The sequence below is a fragment of the Corylus avellana genome, chromosome ca8, assembly GCF_901000735.1.
Source record: "Corylus avellana chromosome ca8, CavTom2PMs-1.0".
Lineage (NCBI taxonomy): Eukaryota > Viridiplantae > Streptophyta > Magnoliopsida > Fagales > Betulaceae > Corylus > Corylus avellana.
This window is the reverse complement of record NC_081548.1, coordinates 13325057-13348949: the sequence shown is the minus strand read 5'-3', so window position 1 is coordinate 13348949 and position 23893 is coordinate 13325057. Positions and strand designations below refer to the sequence as shown.

At 32.7% G+C, this 23893-nt stretch overlaps 2 protein-coding genes across 2 annotated transcripts; one reads left to right on the top strand and one right to left on the bottom strand.

Moving 5' to 3' along the window:
• The first annotated feature begins 798 nt into the window (after positions 1-798).
• Positions 799-3520, top strand: LOC132189884 (uncharacterized). Its single transcript, XM_059604704.1, has 2 exons — positions 799-1057; positions 1177-3520. Exons 1-2 carry the CDS (start codon positions 1042-1044, stop codon positions 3411-3413), a joined length of 2253 nt encoding a protein of 750 aa, XP_059460687.1. The 5' UTR covers positions 799-1041; the 3' UTR covers positions 3414-3520.
• Positions 3521-3726: 206 nt separating this feature from the next.
• Positions 3727-9593, bottom strand: LOC132190461 (NADP-dependent malic enzyme-like). Its single transcript, XM_059605450.1, is given in 22 exon segments — positions 3727-4099; positions 4190-4318; positions 4457-4547; positions 4639-4713; positions 4852-4925; positions 5054-5147; positions 5256-5354; positions 5470-5523; positions 5600-5647; positions 5963-6061; positions 6143-6226; positions 6331-6402; positions 6510-6605; positions 7164-7229; positions 7357-7462; positions 7544-7695; positions 8324-8365; positions 8367-8405; positions 8530-8650; positions 8928-9000; positions 9003-9090; positions 9434-9593. Coding segments are annotated over 22 exon segments (1920 nt in total). The 5' UTR covers positions 9563-9593; the 3' UTR covers positions 3727-4010.
• Between the last annotated feature and the right edge of the window lie 14300 nt (positions 9594-23893).

The following is a 23893-nucleotide window of genomic DNA, read 5'->3' as shown; positions in this document are numbered from 1 at the left end:
AATGAATTGAGAATACCTCACAAATAGCTTTTGATGTTGAAGATCAAAAGAACACAACAATTGGTTAGAGCTTCGTGCTAATAACATGTTGTAAAATCAAAGAAAATCACAAGACAAGATAAAAGATTGCAATATGTGAAACTAGTTCTTCAGGAACTATGTATAATTATTCTTTATTATTGTGTGATTTACATACTACTCAACACTCCCTTTTATAAGCATGGAATCATAATGGGAGTTAAGGAATATAAAACAAAATGATACATCAATGTATTACATGAATGTTATAGGAATTTTAAAAGATGACATGAATGTGTAGAATTTCAAGAGATGGAACTAAATGGTCATCCATCAAATGCATGAATGCATTCATAACAATTTTACAAAACTAAGTGCCAAACAATAGTTGTGTGATAGTTTTAGTCAATTTCCAAAAAAAAAAAAAAAATGTTGCAAAAAAACTACAACCTTCTGTAATTTTTTCAATAGTCTAAGTTTTTTTTTTTTTTTTAATACGAAAGAGAAAAATTAAATTTAAATCCTTAAGAAAACTATGTATAGGCATTAAGTGGTTGTTTGTTAATCACCCTCCCACCACCAAATACTATTCACTTTTTTTTTTTTTTTTCTTAAAAACAATTAACATAAAAATATTTTCATTTTCTATATTACATCGTTTACTTTTATTATTATTCAAAATAAAAAAACACTATCTTATGATGGAATAGTATTTACGAAACAACCCCTTAGACTCGACTTTTCAAAACTTTCCAAAAGTCTTTTCGCATCTACCAGGAACACAGAGGCATCATCTTCAATGTTTGCTCGGAAAACAAAAAGGGATATAGCGTCAATGTTAAATTTCTTGTAAGCAGTAAGTAGCAACTAGCAAGAATTTTTTAAGCAATTCCCCTTCCGGTCAACCGTGAAGCATTCACTTTTCGAAATTTTACACCAGATGATCTATGTCTTACTCCATGCGGCCTGAATTTTATTCCCAAGAAATGCAGTTCATCGCAGATCACACAAGCTGAACTGAGGATGCTACTAACAACAAGTAAGGCACCTTAAATTTACCACGAAAATTCAATAAAAAAGTTTATGTTTTATGTACCAACATATATATATAACCTTTGCCATTAGCAGTTTATATAGTCTTCGATCTGTTGCTTTCAGTTTTGAGCGGTTGGTTTTATGTGGAGAAGAGGAGGCTCGTCCAGGTGTTTCCGGAACGGGTGCGGAAACTATGGGACGATTGGGAGCTAAGAGTAATGATCCTCATCAGCCTCACCTTGCAAATATTACTCATTATGGTGGGCAACCGCAGAAAGTATAATGCAGCAACTTGGCTCAGAATGTCTATTATTTGGTCCGCATACCTGATGGCAGACTGGGTGGCAACTGTTGCACTAGGCGTCCTCTCCAACAAGCAAGGAAATTCCAACCCCATCAAAACTAATCCTATCAATGAAGAGGTCATGGCATTTTGGGCACCGTTTCTGCTGTTGCATCTTGGCGGCCCAGACACAATCACGGCTTATGCTTTAGCAGACAATGAGTTGTGGCTAAGGCACTTTCTTGGACTTCTTGTCCAAACCGGTGTGGCCTTGTATGTCACTGTCACGGCCTGGAGGGGAACTTGGCTCTCATTCCTCACCATTCCCATGCTTTTTTCTGGGGTAATAAAGTATGGGGAAAGGTCATTAGCCTTGAGATCTGCAAATCGTGAGCAGTTTCTTGATTCCTTGCTCGATCCTCCCGATCCTGGCCCTAGTTATACTAAATTCATGGAGGAATTCACTTTGAAAATGGACGAGGGGTTTAGTGTGTCGGCTGATGAGGTGATAGAGGTTGCTGCTGGCAGTACTGACGATAACAACAGTACAATCGCTAATACAAGCAAAATATTGCCTGATGCGGACATGTTCTTCCAGTGTTTCAAGCGGCTCTTTGTAGATCTTATTCTTAGCTTCCAGGACCGAGATCAGAGCCAGTCTTACTTCCAGAATTTCACTTGGGAAGATGCTTTCAAGTTAGTTGAAATCGAACTTGGCTTCGCGTATGATGCTTTCTATACCAAGGCACCTATAATGTACACTAGATGCGGATGCTTTTGCCGCTTCATCACTTCCTCTTTCACTATTATAGTTTTTGTGCTCTTCCTGATTGCTGAGAAGCACAATCACCTGCAGACTGATCTCATAATTACTTACATATTGCTGGTTGGAGCTATTATTCTAGAATTCTATGCTGTCATTTTGCTACTATCCTACGACAGGACAAAGCTATGGTTGAGATCTGCAAACCTTTCTCCGTTTTCTCCAACCCTTTTTTGTTTTCAGCCCATGGTTTCTCAAGTAATCTCTTGTTTTCAACCAATCACCTCTTCAGTAATCTCCTGTTTTCAGCCCATGGTTTCTCCATTAATTTCTTTTTTTCTACCTTCTAGCAAAAAGAGGTGGTCAAATTTATTGGCTCAGTACAATTTGGTAAGCTTTTCCCTTAAAGACAAGCTCGTGCCTTTTCTGGATGATAAACGTGTCCAACAGTATGTCAATGTGAAACTTTTACCATTTTATGAAACATTGGAAAAGCACCGTTATAAAGATCATTGCGAAATCTCTAGCGATTTGAAAAGGTTGATCTTCCAGCACTTCAAGGAGAAAATGGAGGAAATGCAGAAACGGAAGAAAACGGATCAGTCAGAAAATGCAGAACTGGACAAATATATCGCATCTTTATGTAGTGCCAGAGGCGGTCTTGTTTTTAAAGAAGAAAAATATGAATGTTCCTCCTCATTCGATTGGAGCACTGAGCAGGTAGAATTCGACCAAAGCATTCTTATCTGGCACATTGCTACTGATCTCTGCTATCACTCAGATGGTGGCGAAAACTTGTATGCCAAAGATTCGAGCAAGAAGCTGTCGGACTACATGTTGTATCTTTTAGTCATGCGTCCCTTCATGTTGCCAATTGGGATTGGGATGATCAGGTTTCGAGACACTTGTGAGGAGGCCAAGGAATTTTCCAAGGAAAAAGATTTATCAGCAAAAGATACGGACAAACTTCGCAAAATGCTGCTTAAAGTGAGTACTGAATTTGAACCAACTAAGGTGAAAGGGGACAGGAGCAAATCCGTGCTATTCGATGGATGTAGGCTTGCACATCTATTGCAGAACATGGAGAAAGAGAAATGGATCAGTAAAGAGAAGAAGTGGGAGTTTGTTTGTAACGTGTGGATTGAGATCCTGGGTTACGCTGCTAGTCACTGCAGAGGATATTATCATGCTCAACAGCTTTCCAGAGGCGGGGAGCTCCTCACTCACGTCTGGCTTCTTATGGCGCATCTTGGCATTACGGAACAGTTTCAAATCAATCGAGGCCACGCCAGAGTCAAGTTAGTTGTGAACTGATCGATGAGTAGATAATATTGTTTATCTTAAATATTTGTACTAAAGTTGTTTGTGATTGGAATGTGACATAACCATTTCAATAATAAAGGTTTTCCGAGGTTTATTAATGTTTTTTATTTTAAGAAGAAAACAAAAGGCAGAAAAATACAAATTTTAGGATTAATTACCTTTTCCTTTCTTTCTTGTAGGCAAAGCTGTACTCAAACTCAGCTATTTTCTTGTTACAGAATCGTTCATCAATACAAATTCGTAGCTTTCATTCCAAATTCTTTATTTGCATAAAAAAAAAAAAAATATTCATTACATTAAGTAAAAATCCAAAATAAGAAAAATAAATTACAAGATATAATCCTAATGAATCTTTCCCATATTTGAAATCTTGAATATTGTTCATTTGAAAAGATTGACAATCGTGAGTCAAGTAAAACTTGTTTATTTTCAAGAAATGAGATAACAAAATATCAATCATCCTGATACCATTACCACTACTGACTACTTCCCAACTACAGGACTAAAGGCAAACCAATCATTGGAAACTCAAAAGAAAAAAAAAAAAAAAAAACTCAGATTGGTGCAAACTACAAAATGGAGGGAATTCTAGCGGTAGCTTCGGTAGATTGGGCTGTACATGCAACTCTCTGCATACTTAACAAGATCCTTGGGACGAGGGAGACGAGAAGCAAGACCTGTAAATCATCAATTAAATTATATATTAATATTAAAAAGAGGCAGGGATCCTTTTGTAACAGCTGATGATATCAGAAAGAAACTCTCACCAAGTTCATATGCCTTAGCAGCGACTTTAGCAGCAATGTGGGCTGATATCTTTCTGATATTAGAGAATGGTGGGTAAATCAGTCCCTTATCAAAGTTTTCCTGTGTGGTTTGTGCAGCCAAAGCTTCGGCTGTTGCAAGAGGGGAAAAAGATTTAAGTAGTTGATAATCCATGAATCATTTGGATAAAACAAATGATAAAGAATAAAAAGAAAAGAAAATTAAGAAGCATGTATGCCTCCATATAACATTGATGTTAATGTACTTACAGGCTGCCAAAAGCATGTCATCATGCACTCGGATTGCGCCGGAGATGATCAAACCCAAACCAAAACCAGGAAAGATGTAAGCATTGTTGGCCTGAATGAAAGGATTAAGAAGTAAGCGAATAATATCCTCAAAAATTTCAGGTAAAGAAAGTCGGTTACGATAATATAATATTGTTTAAGACCTGGCCGGGCACAAAAACTTTCCCATTATACTCAACAGGGTCAAAAGGGCTTCCACTGGCAAAGATTGCTCGACCCTGTGCATTGATAGAGGACAAGGGTGGAGAGGGTTAAAAAGAGTTATGCTAGTTCATTTACCCTTAACATTCTGCTGTCAGAAGCAAGAAATGAAGAGTTTTGAATTAAAAATCCAAGAAAAAGAAACAGAAGTTTACCTCACTCCATGTGTAAGCTTCTTCAGCTGTACATTCAGACTGTGAAGTTGGGTTGGAGAGAGCAAGAGAGGTTTCTACAAGCCAATAATCACCAATGTCAATCTCAAACTCTTCCTGTTACAATATTGTGCGTGTGTGTGTATATATATATATATATATATATATATGGAGAGAGAGAGAGAGAGAGAGAGAGAGAGAGAACCAACCTTATTCAGAGATGCCATGGTCTCAACCACCTCCTTTGTAAAAGTCTTTCCAACTCCAGATGATCCTATCAGCACCGTTGGCTTGATCGCCTGATAGATTGGCAGAATAATGTAATTCAACAGGAAAAATCCTAAAACAGTATTCTTTTATTTTTTATTTATTTTTTAAAAAAAGCATTCTTATGAAAATTTTCACACCTTGACAGCACCTAAGAGTCCCTTAACAGGTTCATGCTCATGAGCCCAAGGCTGCTTAAAATGTTGAAGTGACTCCCTACGGGAGCTAACAATCAATCCCTGGAAAAAGTTAACACAACTGTTACATGCGATTAAGAGGAAAAGGGGAAAGCAAAAATAATAGGAAAAGCTATTTTTCCTTACAAGCATGGAATTCAGATCAGGTTTCTATTACCTTTGAGTCTACAAGCCAAATCTTCTTGCGGGTTTCTTCCACTGGAGCTTTTGTCTGTGAAGAACATAAAAGGTAAACACAGATGCTTCGGTGAAGACAATGAAAAACACATAGATGGAGAAATTAATACCTGATTTGACATCTCAAGTGCTATAAGCTCCGCTATACCAGTTCCAGCCTTCAATAGACAGGGGACAACAGTGAGAAAGAGCAGCCTATCAGATAGTTCATATATGAAAGCTGGCATCCATATATGCATTTATGTATACATTAGGAGAACCACGGAAGCAATAAAAGGTAAGCATGGCCTCAAGTCACAAGTTACTTGAAATGAGATGGAGACTAAAGTAGATGTATCAAAGTGTAGAAAAAATGTATTATTACTTTCAAATTGTCCTTAATTTGAGCAGTGCAAGAAAAACAAACAGACAAAAAGAATGAAAAAAAAAAAAGAAAGAAAAGACTCCAAAGGCAAATGGTGTTTGAGCCTCACTTCTCCAGCACCCAGGAATAAGAAAGTGTGGTCTGCTAAGGTTCCACCAACTAATTTCAGGGCTGCAATAATCCCCGCCAATACCACAGATGCTGTACCCTGAATCAAATGAAAGAAGAGAAAAATTTACCAAAATGAAAACAAAATGGCTAACAGTCAAAAAGTTTTTGAAGGCGTTACCTGTATATCATCATTAAAGACAAGATGAGTTGAGCGATATTGTGCCAGCAGCTCGAATGCGTTATGGTTAGCAAAATCCTCAAACTGAGGGGGAAAAAAGGTTAAATATTAAAAATACAATACAGCCATATGAACAAAACTCAGAAGTTCAAAAACTATGGAATGAGTAAGTTAAAAATGATATAGACCTGTACTAGAACCTTCTCCCCATAGTTCTGTTTAACTGCACACATGAACTCATCTAGAAGCTCTGCATATTCCTAAATAAAACGAGTGAAAAACCACGTCAATGAATTTACATATTTAATAATAGTTAAACAAATTCCAGTCAACTGAAAAAGGGGAGAAGACAAGAATATCATAAAACCTGCCCGGTTGCCCTCTTATGTCTAAGCCCAATGTAAAACTCATCCTTCAAAAGCTGCTCATTGTTTGTGCCAACGTCAATGGTTACAGGCAAGCACTGTAGACAATAAACACAGATTGTATGTTATTGGTAATAGTGAAGTGTTCTATTACTTACTAAAAAAAGGTTCTATCACTTCGTCAACCTCTCCATAGATAACTATTCTTGGTCAACTTGCAAGTCATAAAATCCTCACAAGAGGAATTTATCATATTGCACCATCAGACAGAAGTATGGCCACAACCAACCAAGCTGGCCAAGTTTTACAAAAGACGAACAAATTTATGATAAAATAATTTGCATTGTTGGGATCCATGTGAAAGTCAGGAAAGAAAATTGAAATTATGCGATTAATTCAAACGTTATTTGCAATATTTTTGTCACATTTAATTCAATTGCAAATAATTATACTTCAAAGGATATATTTTCTTAGAATTGGTAAGTATTTGAGTTTTGCTTATTTCAAAAAGAAAGTGTATTGCAAAAAGGAACACAAAAGAGCCTTAACCTTAAATTCATGATCCTCATAATCGGATCAATAAATTCAAGGAACATTGGAAGAAACTACGTAAAGCTCCATCAAACAAATGGGAAAGCAGTTAGAAGAGTGCTTACAGCTGAAGGGCGAATTCCTCCCAATGCTGTATACAAAGAAAGTTTTCCAACAGGAATTCCCATTCCCTGAAAAAATTGAAATGATCATGTCAAAGAAGTTGATTGTAAACTCAAGTGTGAGAAGAGATAGAAATTATGAGTTCATACGACTGATTTATATTATACAAATTGAAATTCAGAATCAGAAATGTACCTGGCAGCCAAGATCCCCAAGCCCCAAAATACGCTCACCATCAGTCACAACAATAACTTGAATAGACTTCTCCGGCCAATTTTTCAAGACTTCAAGAATCTTCCCCCTAAAAGATGACAATCATTCATTATTTGGTTCAATGCTATGCAGGAGATTATGAAAACACAAATGCCTTCAGAAAGTATACTTCTCTTTCAAACTGATGTAAAGGCCCTGGGGACGCCTGAAAATGCCACCATATTTCTGGCAAGCCTCACCAACAGTAGGAGTGTACACAACTGGAAGCAATTCCTCAACGTTGTCGATTAGGAGCTTGTAAAACAACCTTTCATTTCTCTCCTGTAAAACACAACAAAATTGCACCAGAGCAGAAGCAGGAGTTACTTATATACTGGTTGCACCACATCAATCAAAATTAGCGTCATTGGTCAGCAGATCAAATTTTAGATCACCTAAATTTGATCCAAATTACATATATTTAGAGGCAAGGGGAATACTTAATTCCTCCACTAATTTTGTTTTTTTGGAGAAGTGAGTCTAGCCTCAAGGGAAGAGCAAATCAAGTACTCCCAACAGCTTCCCTTAGATTTTTCTTAAATTTAGGAACCAAGTTACTTTTTACTTTTCGATTCAAATATCATCCACAATAACTTTCCTTATTCTTCCTCTACCATTTAAATATTGAGGGATGAGAAAGCTTTTTTTCATTTTTTTTTTTTTTGAATAAAATAAAGATAAGCTAAAATGCTTTCCTAAATTTTGGATAGGGAAGGGAAATCTGCTGCAGGTAAATTTTTGGGAATTTTACCTTAAGGGGGTTTAGGGAGTCTGCTAATACAGCCCCTTCTGTTATGTGATTTGGATTAATTTAAAAAATAAAAGCAAAGGCAATCCTTTAACACTTGATCATCTCAGGTATATTTTACCTGTTCCAAAACCAGTGAAAATTAGGCAGGTGAACAATTACCTGAAGATCCATCATGGCCGTGTATCTGTGCAATGGGCAATGGAACTTCATACTGGCGGAGATTGTGCATTAACCTCTTTTCCTAAAAGAAGCACATAAATAGTATCAAATACGCAAAACACAGAGAGAGAGAGAGAGAGAGAGAGAGAGAGCTGAAGCTCAAATTGTGTAATTTAACATTTAAAAAAAAATGTCATTTAAGCAACCTGAAGATCCTGGGTGAGCACTGCCGGAGGCAGAAGGCCACGCAAGTAATGTGCATCTCTCTCTTTCTCAGTGAAGGCAAGTCCTTTGTTGTGGTGCGGATCCCGCAGCAATGTATACCCACTGTAACAAAAATCCAACTTCTATAATATTTATAGTTTTGTGATTTGATTGCTTTCAAAAGACCAACAGATATCAAACAATGATTTTTTTTTATTAAAAAAATAATATTTAAGGAGAATCTACACAAAACCATAAATAAAAGAACCAAGCAACGAAACCCCAAACAATGTGGAGACAATACAGACAAAATTTTACAAAGAAAAGCAATATTAAATCAAATAAAGCAGTAATTACATAAAACAAACAGCCAATAATCTGTGTAGAGTGTCACTCTCACCTAGCAACAGAGACAGTCCAGGGAGTGACAAGCTGATCCTCCGTGGCACAATCCTCACCGTAGACGTCCTCAACCCCCCTCCAAAACCAGACTTATCCTCACCGTTCCTCATCTCCTGCATTGTCTTCTCCATCAAAATTCCTCTCCCGACAGCCACCAGTCTCTGCAAATGGCAGATTCTCAAACAAAACCAACACAGAAACAAAAGAAACGCGCTAACCCAGAAAGCAAAAATGAATTGTCTTGCAGCAACAAGAAACCGCAACCCTCCTTTTATAGCCTCGGTTTCCTCTTTTTTTCTTCCTTGGTTTGATTATTTCAAAGGGTTGAAAAAACGACTTGGGTTCATTGTCAAATGCGAAGAACGTGGACTTCCCACGTGTATAATTTATTCAACGAATCCAGAAGATCTTTTTCACTTCTATAATGTTTCCTAATTTTCAATATATATATATATATATATATACACATAATGGGGTTGTCAGACAACGTTTTTGTGGGCGTACCAGAATTCCATAGTGTCGTCTGCACAAAGAAATCATAATGAGGGAACGACGTGTGAGGACAGGCAATGCCGCGTTCTTTAAGGAGAGAGAGAGACGCGAATATTTTGTTACCATGTGTTTGGGGAGCATACACCAGTCTCCCGTTTCCCACGAAATCCTTCTACGGAAAGATAGTGGTGAGTGTTGCGGACGTGTAGGTGAGGATGGTGCCACGGGGGATCGGCTTAGCAATCAAATCCCCCCTATTTCTACTCAACTCAATCAGCAATTTTTAACGAAGATCTCTATTTTATTCTTCTTTCGAAAAGTCTATATACCACTCTTTATTATTATCTAATTGATAATATTTTTAAAAAAATTAAAAAAAAAATTCTTTTAAAGCAGTCTGGAGAAAAGAAAAATGCTTGATTTTATTAAAAAATTTATCTTTTGACCATTTTAATCCTAGGTGGTATGACTCATTTTTCAAAAATATATTAATTTTAAAATGGATCATACCACATAAGATTAAAATGACCAAAAGATGAACTTTTTAATGAAGCCAAACATTTATCGGGAGGAAATATCCTCCAACAAGTCCAACTAATTTAAAATAGAGAAATGATTGGCTTCATTAAAAAGCCCATCTTTTGGCCATTTTAATCTTAGATGTCATGGTCCATTTTAAAATTAATAGATTTTAAACAATAAATTAATAGATTTCTGAAAAATAGATCATGCTACCTAGGATTAAAATGGCCAAAAGAAAAACCTTTTAATGAAACCAAGCATTTCTCTTTAAAATAATGCAAGTATCTATAAACATTTAAAACATTAGTCTAAGTTAATAAACTGTTATTAATTTTCTTAAAAATTTAATGTGTGGCTTAGCAATCAAATCCCCCTATTTCTCTCAACTCAATCAGCAATTTTTAACGAAGATCTCTATTTTATTATCTAATTGATAATATTTTTTTAAAAAAAAATTAGGTTGCGACAATTAAAAATATAAATCACTAAAAAACAAACAATCAAATCCCAATTTCTCTCAACTCAAATTTGCAATTTTTAACGAAGATCTCTATTTTATTATCTAATTGATAACATTTTTTTAAAAAAAAATTAGGTTGCGACAATTAAAAATATAGATCACTAAAAAACAAACATATACTTATAAATTCGAAAAAAAAAATAAATAAATAAATAAACCTTCTTACCAAATGGATGGTTTGGTCACCACTATTTCAATAGTTTTATTTATATATATATATATATATATATATATATATATATAGGATTTTATTAAGGGTATTTTTGTCATTGAGAGAAGAAGTTGACAATTTTTTGGTAGTTGCAATCTAAAGTTTAGACCTGGATCCTCTCCATTTCAAATTTGTTTTAGACAAAAATGCCATCTTATTTTAACTAAATGGATCCCTGAAATGGAGAGATACTTCTCCCTAAAGTTTTAGGGGACATTATCAATTAGGTGCATGGTAAATAGAGAGGGGTATGTGAACTTTTTCCAATTTTTTTAGAGTAATTATTAAAATTTTAGTTAATGATCTTTTAAATATGGTAAATGTTGAAATGGCAAAATCTGAACAATTATTGAAAATAGTATTAAGATGGGGAAAGTCTACATACCCCTTCAAACTATCATTCAATTGACAATGTCTTCTCAAACTTTCAATTATGACAATATCCTCTAAACTACCAAAACATTGTCAATGTTCCAAAAATTACACAGGATAATGCAATAAGCTAGTTGAGTGTGTGATAATAACATAAAAGTGCCTATTTTCCCTACTAAAATAAGTATTATCATTCTCTGTTACACAAAATGGAGAACATACAACAACAAATCAACTGCATCATTTGGTATCCATATTTATGACCATTTTTCACTCACAAGGAACCCCTTACTTAATCCTTATATGCCAATTTGTGTGGATTTAAGTTATTTGATGGTGAGAATTTAATATCAAAAGATTTTAATTTCATCTTATTTGATAATTTAGATTTACAAGAGGAAAAACGAAAGAAATTTGTTCTAAAAAAATTACTCTTACCGTGCCTTTATTGGCAAATCAAATTCAGGGTTTCAGCTTTCACATTTCCTGACCAAGAATTCAAAAAATAATAATAATAATAATGTTAGTTTTTGTGTTAGCTTAATTCAGTTTCAAAATGTAGAGGTTATTGTTCATGAGCTCAAACACTGGTATAGAATGCTCAGAATTCAATCTCCACCGTTCATAATGTAGATTCATGTGTTATGAATGTCCCTGTAAAATTTTAGCTCAATCGGACCACAAACGCCTATTGATTGGAGTGTTGATCAAGACTGAACATCATTTCCAAAATGCTGTTTCACCCATTGCATGCCCTGTCCGGACAAGCCTTCCCTGGGTCTGGACCGCATTTCCAGAAACTCTGTTTCTGCTCCGTAAAGCCCTGTCCGGACAGCCCATTAACTTGTCCGGACACCCTGTAAGTTTTAGGCCCAAAAACGTAATTTTAAGTGGGTTAGGTCTAGGATTTTGTCAGGGATATATATACATCATTATAGAAGAAAGATGTACGAATTTTCACTCCCAGAGAATTCGTGTGAGGATGTGCTTGAATGATTATTTTGTTGTGAGCCAAATTGATTCCTCTTAGAGGATTTTTGTTAGTTTTAATTGTGTGCTTAATTGAAGTCTATCGGAAGGTTCGATAAAGGAGAATCACGTTGAAGAAGATTGTGAGCGAGAAGACAAGTTGTAGGCTTATCAATCTTACAGAGTCAAGGTCTTACAAAGGGTTGTAAGTGTTCCTAGTGTCTGTAATATTTGGATAATCTTTTGATAGTGATTTATTGGGTTTGGCTACCCCGGAAATGTTTTACTTTTAGAACGTTTTCTAAAAGGTTTCCTCTTCGTCACCAAAATCTTTATGTTTGATTTTACTTGTTTTTGGTAATTGTTTGCTTATATTTAAATATCCATTAATTTCGCATAAAATTGTGATATTTATCTTAGAGTTTTTCAAATAATAATAATAATAATAGAATTATGGGTCAAGGAAGACCTTTTATTTCAATTTAGGGAAAATTTACCCTCTACTCCCTCAAAGTTTGGGGCGATTTGCAATTCGATCTTGAAAGTTTCAATTTTGACAATCTACTATTTCAAAGTTTCAAATTTTTGTAATTCGACCAATATTATCCCAAAATTCCCATATTACCACTATTTTTTTTTATAAAAAAAAATGAACAAATTTGAAGGTGCAAAAATGGCCAAATGGCCATAGGGGTGGCTACGACCACCCTGAATTTTTTTTTTTTTTTTTTTTTTAAAAAAAAATTAAGGACAATATAAAAAGTTTTAGATACAATTTGTCAAATTGTAAGAATTTAGAACTTTGAGAATATATTGCCAAAATTAAAACTTTAGAGATCGAATTATAAATCGCCTCAAACTTTTAGAGTAAAATATAATTTTTCCTTCAATTTATTTCCGGTTCTAGATCTTTTTGGTTTTCTTGGTTGGGCTTGTCGAGTCTGACCAGAATTCTTAGGAAGCTGCCACATCTCCGACATTTTGACGCGGACTAAGTAAGCACTTTTGTTCACATTGCCGGACACCGGCTCTGGTGCGCCATCTTTTCAACGCTCTGGGTTTTAAGTTGGCTTATTTCAGGTGGACTTGCGTATTGACTAGTCTTACAGCAGCTTTTTCTTCAACTAAATTATTATTTTTATTTCCTATTCAAATATATTCTACACTAACTTTATTTATTTTTCTCTATACTAATTAAATATTATTTACGCTTACAATTTTTTACAAAATTTTAATACAATGAAAGAAAAGGAAAAGAAAGATGAGAGGGGAAGAAAAATATTTTGTGTTAAAATAATGGATATAAAAGTTATAGGAAAGAACTTCCTTATACATTGAGTAAGACAGTAACGTACTCATAAATGTTTAGAAAACTTATAAGAGAAGTGTTGCAAATGGTTTTTTGTAATTTATTTATTTATTTAAAAATTTTCCTTTATTTAAGGAGATAAAAAATATATAAGATAGCTATTGTGAATGCTCTTACGAATTGTTGTTCGATGCAGCTCATTTTTAGTCGGTGAACCAAAATTTAAATGGACCAAGCCTTTTTTTTTTGCTTATTCTTTACAAATAATGTATGCTATCTAGTAAACTGTTATATAATTATCATATGATATGGCACCAACACGGACAGAGTTTTTTCTCAAACCGAGTTGAAGGAATTTAATTAAATTCTCTTTTGCCTCTAGAGTTTCAACTCTTTATTTTTTTTCTCCTTAGGTTTCATTTTTATCATAGGAAGTACCTGTAGTTTTCATAAAAACGGAAATTGTACCTTCGTTAAAATTCCGTCCAAAACTTAACGGAACGCCACGTTAGCGACAATCAAATGTCGCCACGTGTCATATAATTAATGTTTTTAAGAAAATATTTTTTAAAAAAAAAATTAAAAAGATTAAAAATTATATTTTTTCAAAAAAATAAAAAAAAAAATTGAAGATGGCTACCATTTGGGGGTGGCCGAAACCACCCCCAGCGAACCGTGGTCCATTTTCTCACATCCTGGCTTTCGTCCACTTTCCATTTGCCACAGGCATTACATCACCACCCATTTTCTCAGCTTCAATGCATGAATTCTGCTCAGCTAGGAGATGGAGTGGTGGCTGTTCCAAGCCACTCTTCAAGCTTGACGCCACATTTCGTATAATCCACGCCTGCCATTGCCAGAGCTTCGATAGACATTTCTTCTCTCTCTCTCTCTCTATATATATATGAGTTTGCGAGAACCCGCTGATGAAAGTTGAGGGGTTTAAATTGAGAATTTTTTAACTTTGAATAGTTTTCTAAAAACGTGTACTAGTTCAGGGATCTAAATAAAGTTTCTTCTAAAAAATAAAGATTGAAGGGCAATTTGGTTTTTTTAGTTGTTTTCGTTATGGCTTAACAGCAAAAATTGATAGAGGAGGTTAATTGTATCAAATTGAAAATTCAATGTATAAAATTGAGAGCTTTTAAAATTTAAAAGTTTTATCCAAACGCGTAATAATTTAAAAGTTTTAAGTAAAGTTATTATGAGATTTACGTAGAGTTTGCCTATCCAAATTTTGTGTTCTTTTCTTTTGATGTATTGCCCCTTTCATGATTTCTTTGCTTACGAAAAAAAAAAAAAAAGGTGTACAAAGTCGTCGTCCACTGCCTTCATTTTCAAAAGACGTGACTATTTAAATCATTCTTTTATTGAATCCTCTCTTCATACCATATACATATTTTCAAAGTAATTCTCTCTTAAAGTTTTTCATGCCTTGATCATTATTTTTAATAAATAGTTTAGTATTTTTTTCATTTATAATCTTGAAGTAAGGAGAAATGTTAAATATTATAAATTTATCAAACAAGCATAAAAAAAAGAAAAAAAAAAGCTAATGACTAATTTCAAGTGCCACGTCAATATTATTTGACTAAGTTGTATGTTAAAATAAAAAATAAAAAGTTTAAATCATTTAACTTATGAGAAATAATAAAAATTATTTTCTATCTCATTTTTTGCCCATTTTTCTATCGTGGATGATTGAATCTACTATTAAATTTGCAAAATTGATAATTGGGAGATGGAATGAAGAATAATGGGCAACATACCTTTAACTTATAATATTTTAAAATTTTCATTGTTATATATATATATATATATATAACCATCTTTTTTGTTTGTTTGTGTTTTTGTGTTATGTTGTCAACATAAATATATAACAAACAACTCAAAAAAAACAAAAAACAAAAAACAAAAAACAAAAAACAATTCCGAAATACGTTGACAAACATACCCTATAATCCTGTATATTCAACATTGAAGGCTCTGACAGTCAGCAAAACCTTCTTTGCAAATAGATTAACATATATATTATTGACTTCGTTGGATCAACATGTACATCATAATCATATAATGTATGGAGTTATTATTGACTTTTTTTTTCTTTTTTTTTTTTTCTCAACCTGTCATAACCATTTCTCCAATTCATGTTCTTCTCATTGAACAATTCAAATAGTTGTTAAAAGCCTTTTGTGGCAAAAGGAGAGAGTTGTTGAGCCCTGGTTCTTCTTGAAGGCGAAAATTTTGATTTTAGAAAAGGGCTTTGATTCCTCAATGTAGTCAGTTTTTTCCCATTTCTTCTTTCTCTGTCTATGAAACAATAAAAAAACTGGACTAATTGCTTAACGTTTATCCTTCAAACTATCTATCCTGCTGGGCCTGAAAGGAAGTCATCAGCTAACTACGATTTGTGAATCTTTGAAATAGTCCTTCTTCCTCGGCGACGCCTTTATTTACTATAATTAATATATAGAAACGACCATTTTAACTACTATAATATATTATTTGTCATTGGCTTCCCGTGTGCATTTGGATCTGTCAAAACTTTTGTGAAGGAATGTTGGTTGCTTCGTGTAAGAATTCGTAATATGATGAGTATACACTACAAAACTTTTGGTGTTTAATGACTCGCAAATAATTAATGATGTTTTTAGCCAAAAAAAAAAAAAAAAAAAGTCATTATTTGTCTAGTGATGTTCAAATAGTTAGTTTTTCAAAATGATACTTTTTGCCATAGAATGAAAACTGGGTTAATGTCGTTTGAACAGTGCAAAACGGCATTAAATTGTGTCTTTTTTAGTAAAAGGTGCCGTTTTAACAATGCACGGTAACTTCTAAAAGGTGTCGTTTTCACTATTCACACGTCACCATTGAGAAGGTGATGTGTGAACAATGAACGTCAATTTCTAGAATGTGACATTTTCATGTTCAAACATCGCTATCCTTTAAAAAATTTTTAAAAAATAATAAAATTCTACCAATATATATATATTACAAAAAAAAAAAAAAAGTCAAATTAATTTTCTTTTTTTTTTTAAAAAAAATAAAAATAAAACAAATTAAAAAAAAAAATAGAAGGGTGGGGGTGGCCCGAAAGCCCACCCCCATCCTCACGGGTGGCTCGCGGGCCACCCCTTCCCTAGGTGTGGCTGCTAGTTTGGAACCAGCAGCCACATGTGTTTTTATTTTTTATTTTTTAAGTTTTATGTGTGTGGATGAAAGTGAAATTTTTTTTGAAGTTTTTTGGTGTGGGTAGTTGTTTTAAACGCAAATTTTGGGCGCCAATATTTCAAATTTTGATACGTTTTACTGTTCGCGTGTCACTATTCATGTGTGAATAGTAACCACTATTCACGAGTCACTAATTGTGCGCAAAAAGTGACTCATGAACAGTAACAATATTCAAACTTCATTATTTTATGAATAACGACGTTTGAACAATTTAAAAGTCGCAATTTAGTGACACTTTCTAACATCATTATTCAAATGTCATTAAATATGGAAATTTTTGTAGTGATAGAATGCGCAATAATAATAAAAGAGAGAGAGACACAAGATTAAGGTTGTTCACACACTAAAACCCTATAGACTATATCTTGCTTTTATTGAGTGGCTTAATAATATATAAGAAACCTCAATATATAGAAGCTAAAGGGGGAGAGACCTATACATAAGCAACGTGAGACAAATCCACATATTCTACATAAATTCATTAAATCCAAAGGTCTTATGTCAAGACGAAAACAAAAGTTCTTATTAGATGGGGCTAAAGCTTGAATGAGAAATATATAAAAGAAATAGAAGGACAAAAGCATGAATAGAATACAACATGTGATAAGTGCCAAATATTGCATACTTGGACCTCTTGATCAGATTGGATTAAAGTTCAGATTGGATTCAAATTTAGATGCTGCACATATCTTAGTATTTTGACCATAACTTTTCACTCAAATATTGGATTGAAGTGATTCAAGTGGCATTGGAAAGCTAGCTCAAAATACTATAATTTGTTTTAAATAAAGATTTTCCTAATTCGGACGGTTACTATGCCAAAATCGCTCCTAAATAAAAGGACACAAATCTGGACGAATCCTATTCCGATTTCAGACTTCTATTTTGACTGGGAGACAGACCTCCGAATTATCTAGGTTTAATAGGGCTTCTAGGACTTCCCTAAGCCTATAAATAGACTTTTTTGTATTCAAGAAAAGATAGAGAATTCCAGAGAGCGAAATTCTACAGTTTTTCTCTTTTTAGTTTAGGTTTTCTTTAGATTTAAGTTTTATTTTTATGTGGAGCTAAATTTCCAACTAAGGTTGGGAATGAAGCCTTACCGATAAATAACATCAATACTTTCATATAAGTCTTTATTTATATGATTTTATTGGATTTAATATTTCAATTGTTTTACTTATTTTCAATATGTGGCATGATTCTTGGATATCTTGTTGTGATTCAAGGATACACTTGATGATTTAAGATAATTTTACATAGTTGATTGCTTGATTTTATTTGCCTAAATAATTGGATATCCCTTGTGATTTGTTCTACGGATACATTTGGTGTTTCAATTAAGATTGGATATCTTTTGTGATTTACGGATAGATTTGATAATTTAATTGATATTGGATTCTTCTTGTGATTTGTGCAATGAATGGATACATGGGATGATTTTGATTAATTGTTTGAAACATAGTAAAACATATATAAGCTTTTAACTGTGAGAACTCCAGATTAATATTGATAAACATGCAAGTATGTTGTTATGATTCGGTGAGTGTGAATTCCCAAACCTTAGTATTTTATCTCTTAGTTTATTTTAATTAGTTTATGTTTGTCTTTTAATTTTTAAAACAAAAATTCAAAACCCTTTTGAAACTAGGTTAGGATTTAATTAGTTTAGATATAAATTGCTTTTTCAAAAACACAATTACCTATGAGCTCGACCTCGCACTTGCAAAACATTATATTGCAAATGATTCGTGCACTTGCGAATTAAATAAATATGCACAATAAGTTTTTGGCGCCGTTGCCGGGGAATTGTTTACTTTTTGAAACCAATTTATTTCTAGATTAGTTTTATTCTTCTACTAGTTATAATTAGGATTTTATTTTTTCTGCAATTTGTGTTGTTTTACTCTTGTTACTAATAATAATAAAAAAAAAAGAAGATTTTCTTTGGTTTTGTTTTTTTTTATTGTTTTGTTGTTTGTTTTACAGTTCTGCCGCAACCACCTTCTGCGCACTCACAGCAAATGCAGCAATTGTAGCAGTTCTGTAGATTTTTGCCAAACATTTATTTTTGGTCCTTTTTGTGAGTTTTTAAATTTTAGTTTTATTTTAGTTTTTGTTAGTTAGTCGGTTTTTTTTTTTTAGTTTAATTATTTAAAAATTAAAAAAAAGGTTAATGTGTTATGTGGGAAATTTGCATGCTAATAGAGTGAGGGTGAAGTATAGGTTTTTAGTTTAATAATTTTAATAATTTTTCTGTACAACATGCTTCTTCTAGTTGTAGGACACCAGCTCCTACCAACTACCATAAAAAAATTTACCCACATAAGCCATGCTCATATTGTTTCAATCCTTATCATGAGGAAAACAATTGTCCAGATCTGCGAGCTGAGATAAACGAGTTATGGGACAGATTAGACCAAATTAGAGTAGCTAGATCTAACTTTTCATATGAACAAATGAACACCAGTTTCTCCAGTCCGGGGTTTGATTCAAATTTCAATTTTTATAACCCGAACTGGAGCAACCAATCTAATTTTTCAGGATAAGCTAAGGCTAGAGGAAATTATGCTTACCAATTTGATGAATTGCACCATTCAGAATATCCGGAGTTCGATCACTAAGCTCAACCACCTGCGGATCAATCCATTACTCAAATGCCACAGCCTACACCACAATCATCACTGGAAGACATGATGAAAACATTAATAGAAAAAGTCGACCAGTCCAACTCCCAAGCTAAATCCAATTCCCAAGATATACAAGGGCTAAAAGGTTTCACCAATCAAGCTGTACAGGAGTTGAGAAATTCCAACATGGCTAATGGCAGAGACACACAAGAACTTAAGCAGGCCATGACCAAGATTAGGGGTGTCAATGCAGGCGGTTAGAAACCGCCCACTAACCGCTAACCGCTATAACCGCTAAACTGCTTAACCGTATTAACCGCTAACTGCCTAACCGCTCTAACCGCCTAGCGGTTAGCGGTTAGAGGTTATTGGGTTTACTAACTGTAATTGATAAGTGCCAAATATTGCATATTTGGACCCCTTTATTTACATTAGTTAATCCTTTAGCTGTGTCGTTATTTAATATTTTGTGTTAGTTTTGTGTTTTTAGTGTTTTGTAGGTCATTGAAGAAAAACTGCAGCTTTAAAGGGAAAAATGCGAAGTTTGGAAGAAAGCATACTTTGAGAAGACCTAGATTGTGTGGTTAAGTCTAACCAAATCCAAGAAAATGTTAAATCAGATTAAAGTTCAGATTGGATAAGATTTCGGATCGGATTCAAATTTAGATTCTGCATACGTCTTAGTATTTTGACCATAACTCTCCGTTCAAATATCGGATTGAAGTGATTCAAACGGCATTGGAAAGCTAGCTCAAAATACTACAATTTGTTGTGAAATATAATTTTCGTAATTCAGACGGTTTCTATGTCAAAATCGCTCCGAAATTAAGAGACACAAATCTGGACGAATCCTATTCCGATTTCAGACTTCTATTTTGACTGGGAGACAGACTTCCGAATTATCTAGGTTTACTTGGGCTTCTAGGACTTCCCTAAGCCTATAAATAGACTTCTTTGCATTCAAGAAAAGAGACACAATCCGAGAGAGCAAAATTCTTTTGTTTAGTTTTTCTTTAGGTTTAGGTTTAGGTTTAGATTTTATTTTTTATGTGGAGCTAAATTCCCAACTAAGGTTGGGGATGAAGCCTCACCGATGAAGAACAACATCACTTTTATGTAAGTTTTTATTATTCTGATTTTATTGGGTTTTATATTTCAATTGTTTTAATTCTAATCAATTGTATGGAGTGATTCTTGGATATCTCTTGTGATTCAAGGATACATTTGATTATTTGAGATAATTTCATATGATTGATTGCTTGGCTTTTAACTCATAAAAATTGGATATCCCTTGTTATTTGTTCTACGGATACATCTGGTGTTTCAATTTAATTTGGATTCCTTTTGTGATTTGGTCAATGAATGGATACATTGGATGGTTTTGATTAATTCTTTGAAGCATAGTAAAACATATCTATGATTTAATTTGTGAGAACTTCGGATTAATATTGATGAACATAAAGTATGTTGTTATAATTTGGTGAGTGTGAATTCCCAAACCTTAGTACCTTTATCCTTAGATTTACTTATTTTATTTAGTTTATGTTTATCCTTTAATTTTCAAAACTCAAAAATCAAAACCCTTTTGGAACTAGATTAGGATTTAATTAGTTTAGATATAAATTGCTCTTTCAAAAATACAATTCTCTGTGGGATCGACCTCGCACTTGCAATCCATTAAACTACAATTGATTCGTGCACTTGCGAGTTAAATAAATTTGCACAACAGTAATCACTAACCGCTAACCGCCTTTTTATATAATATATTTTTTATAATTATAATTATAATAATATTTATACATATAACATAATCAATTGACCATTAAATTATATATATATATATATATTTAGATAATTAAATCACAATTTGAGTATTAATATATTATCACTATAATTTATATGATTATATCACATGATCAATTGATCATTAAATCATTTGATTATATAATTACAAATTATACATATATAATATGACATGACTCATAAGTATATCAATTCATACTAATACAATAATTAAGTATCTAGAAACTTAGTTCTAATGTATATTATAAACTTATAAGTCTATATATGTTATAAATTATAATTATACATATATGTATATGAATAATATAAATGCATAAGATCAATACTTAATTATATGATTCAATGTCAATTCAAATACTTTATTCAAGTAAATCATATTATTAATGTACAATGATAATATGATTCATATAATATCAAATTAAGTAATTGGCATTAGATTCAATAATGTGTTACTTATAACCACAATTGAAGTTTTAATGTATTATCATTCTAATTTATATGATTATATAATAACAAATTATATATATATAATATGACATAAGTCATAAGTATATCAATTCATACTAATACAACAATTAAGTACCTCTAGGCTTAGTTCCAATGTATGTTATAAACTTATAAGTCTATGTATATGTTATAAATTATAATTATACATATATGCATATGAATAATATTAATGTATAAGATCAATACTTAATCATATGATTCAACGACAATTCAAATACTTTATTCAAGATAATCATATTATTAATGTACAATAATAATATGATTCGTATAATATCAAATTAAGTAATTGACATTGAATTGAACAATGTATTACTTATAAACACAGTTGAAGTATTGATGTATTTTCATTCTAATTTTAGTAATATTATCACTATAATTGATATGATTATATCACATGATGAATTGATCATTAAATCATATGATTATATAATAACAAATAATACATATAATCATATATAATATGACATATAATCATATATAATATGTTTTATTTGAACTTTTTTTATATGTTGTGTTGAATTTTTTATTTATTTATTATTTTTTTTATGTTGTGTGTGTGTGTGTGTGTATGTTTTTTTTTTTTTTAAAAAAAAGTTAACCGGTTATGATTTAATATTTAAGGACTTTTATTTTTTTATTTTTTTAATTTTTTTTAATTTTTTTTTAAAGTACAAGTAAATGCAAATTTGGGGTCAAATATTTTTGATTTTTCAATATGGGCTCTTTTTATGGCAATTGGGCCTAAGAAAACACTAAAAATACAAAAAACAAATGAGGGTAAAAAATGCTACACTAATAAAAAAGCCCAACAAGCCCAAAAAAAAGCCCAATTTTGAGAAAGCGGTTAGCGGGTGGTTACCTATTTCACTAATCGCTAACCCTCGGTTAGTAGCTAGCGGTTAGTGAAATCTACTAACCGCTAAGGCGGTTATGGTTTGCAATTATTGCCAATAACTGCTAACTGTAACCGTATTGACACCCCTAACCAAGATAGAAGGATAGATCGGTCATCTAGTTGTTGACTTCAACAGAATAGAGGAAGAAGAGCTTCAAAGTCAGCTGATGGCTGAAAGACACTACATGATTGATGAGAATGATTCCGAAAATTCTTATCACGAGCATGCCCAAGTCACCATCACACTTGAGAGTGAGGAAATTGTGGATAACAAAGAAGAGCACATCCGCATGATAGGGGGAAGCGCTGTAAAGTTTTCTCCTCCAATTTATTTTCTGCATTTCACTCCACAAATTCTTTCTTTCATTTTTCATTACATTTTGTTTTTTTTTGTTTTTTTTGTTTTTTTTTGTTTTTTTTTTTTTTTTTTTTAAATTTGTTTTTGTTTATAATAACAATTAATCTTTTGATGTTTGTTTATATGAAAATATTGCTGTTAGTTTTGATGACAGGTGTTTTGGTGTTTGAGTTTGGAGGATGCCCTGCCCCTTTTTCTCACCTTGATGTTTCCTTACTTCCGGCAATGTATTTCTATACTACACATTGAGGGCAATGTATAATTCAAGTTTGGGGGTATGGAAAAACACTTTACTGTTTATTTTTGTTCTTATTTGTTTATTTTTATTTGTCTTTTTGTGTTAAAAAATTTGAAAAAAAAAAATTATGCTATGTTTTTGTCAAGTTTGAGTTAAACTGTAACTGTGATTTGCAATTCATTAGCTTGCTTAAAGGGTTGAACATATCATTATGTCATTAGTAGTCTGTGTCCTTTAACTTATTTTTGGGTAAAAGGGATTTCACTTGTTTTGAGACAAATCTTTATGAGCACATTAACATGTTTTCTGTGAGGTATGATGATTGAGCTTAAGCTTGTTCTCTTCGAGATTTGTTGGATGACCTATTGATGAATAACCATTGGCTTGCAAGATATATATATATATATATATATATAAGAAAAAGAAAAAGAAAAAGAAAAAAAGAAATAAAAAAGAAAAGAAAGATCATGTTGAATTTTCCGCTGAGTAACTGGATATCTTGCCTCATTAAGCATTAAGTGTTCGCGTCAAAAGGTGTGAAGTTCAATGTTGATTTATGATATGATTAATTTGACTTTGTAGCCTTTTTGACTTAAGTTAATAAGCCCTTATGGATGTTTTACATCTAGTGCCCTAAAGCCACCTACCTTGGGAGTCATTGGCCTAACACTTCTTACATGGGTCAATTAGAAAGTTTAAGAGAGCTAGACATTGCAGAGTCTATAAAAAAATAAAATAATAATTTTTTTTTTTTTTTTTTTTTTTTTTTTTTAAAAGTGCATATCTTGCTTTGGTTGTTTCATCTGTTAGGGATTCTTATAAATTTTATGGAACTTGTCTTGAGTTTAAGCTGAAAGCTTCATGAGTGTATGCTAATTACACTTTACACATTTTAGAACATATGAAG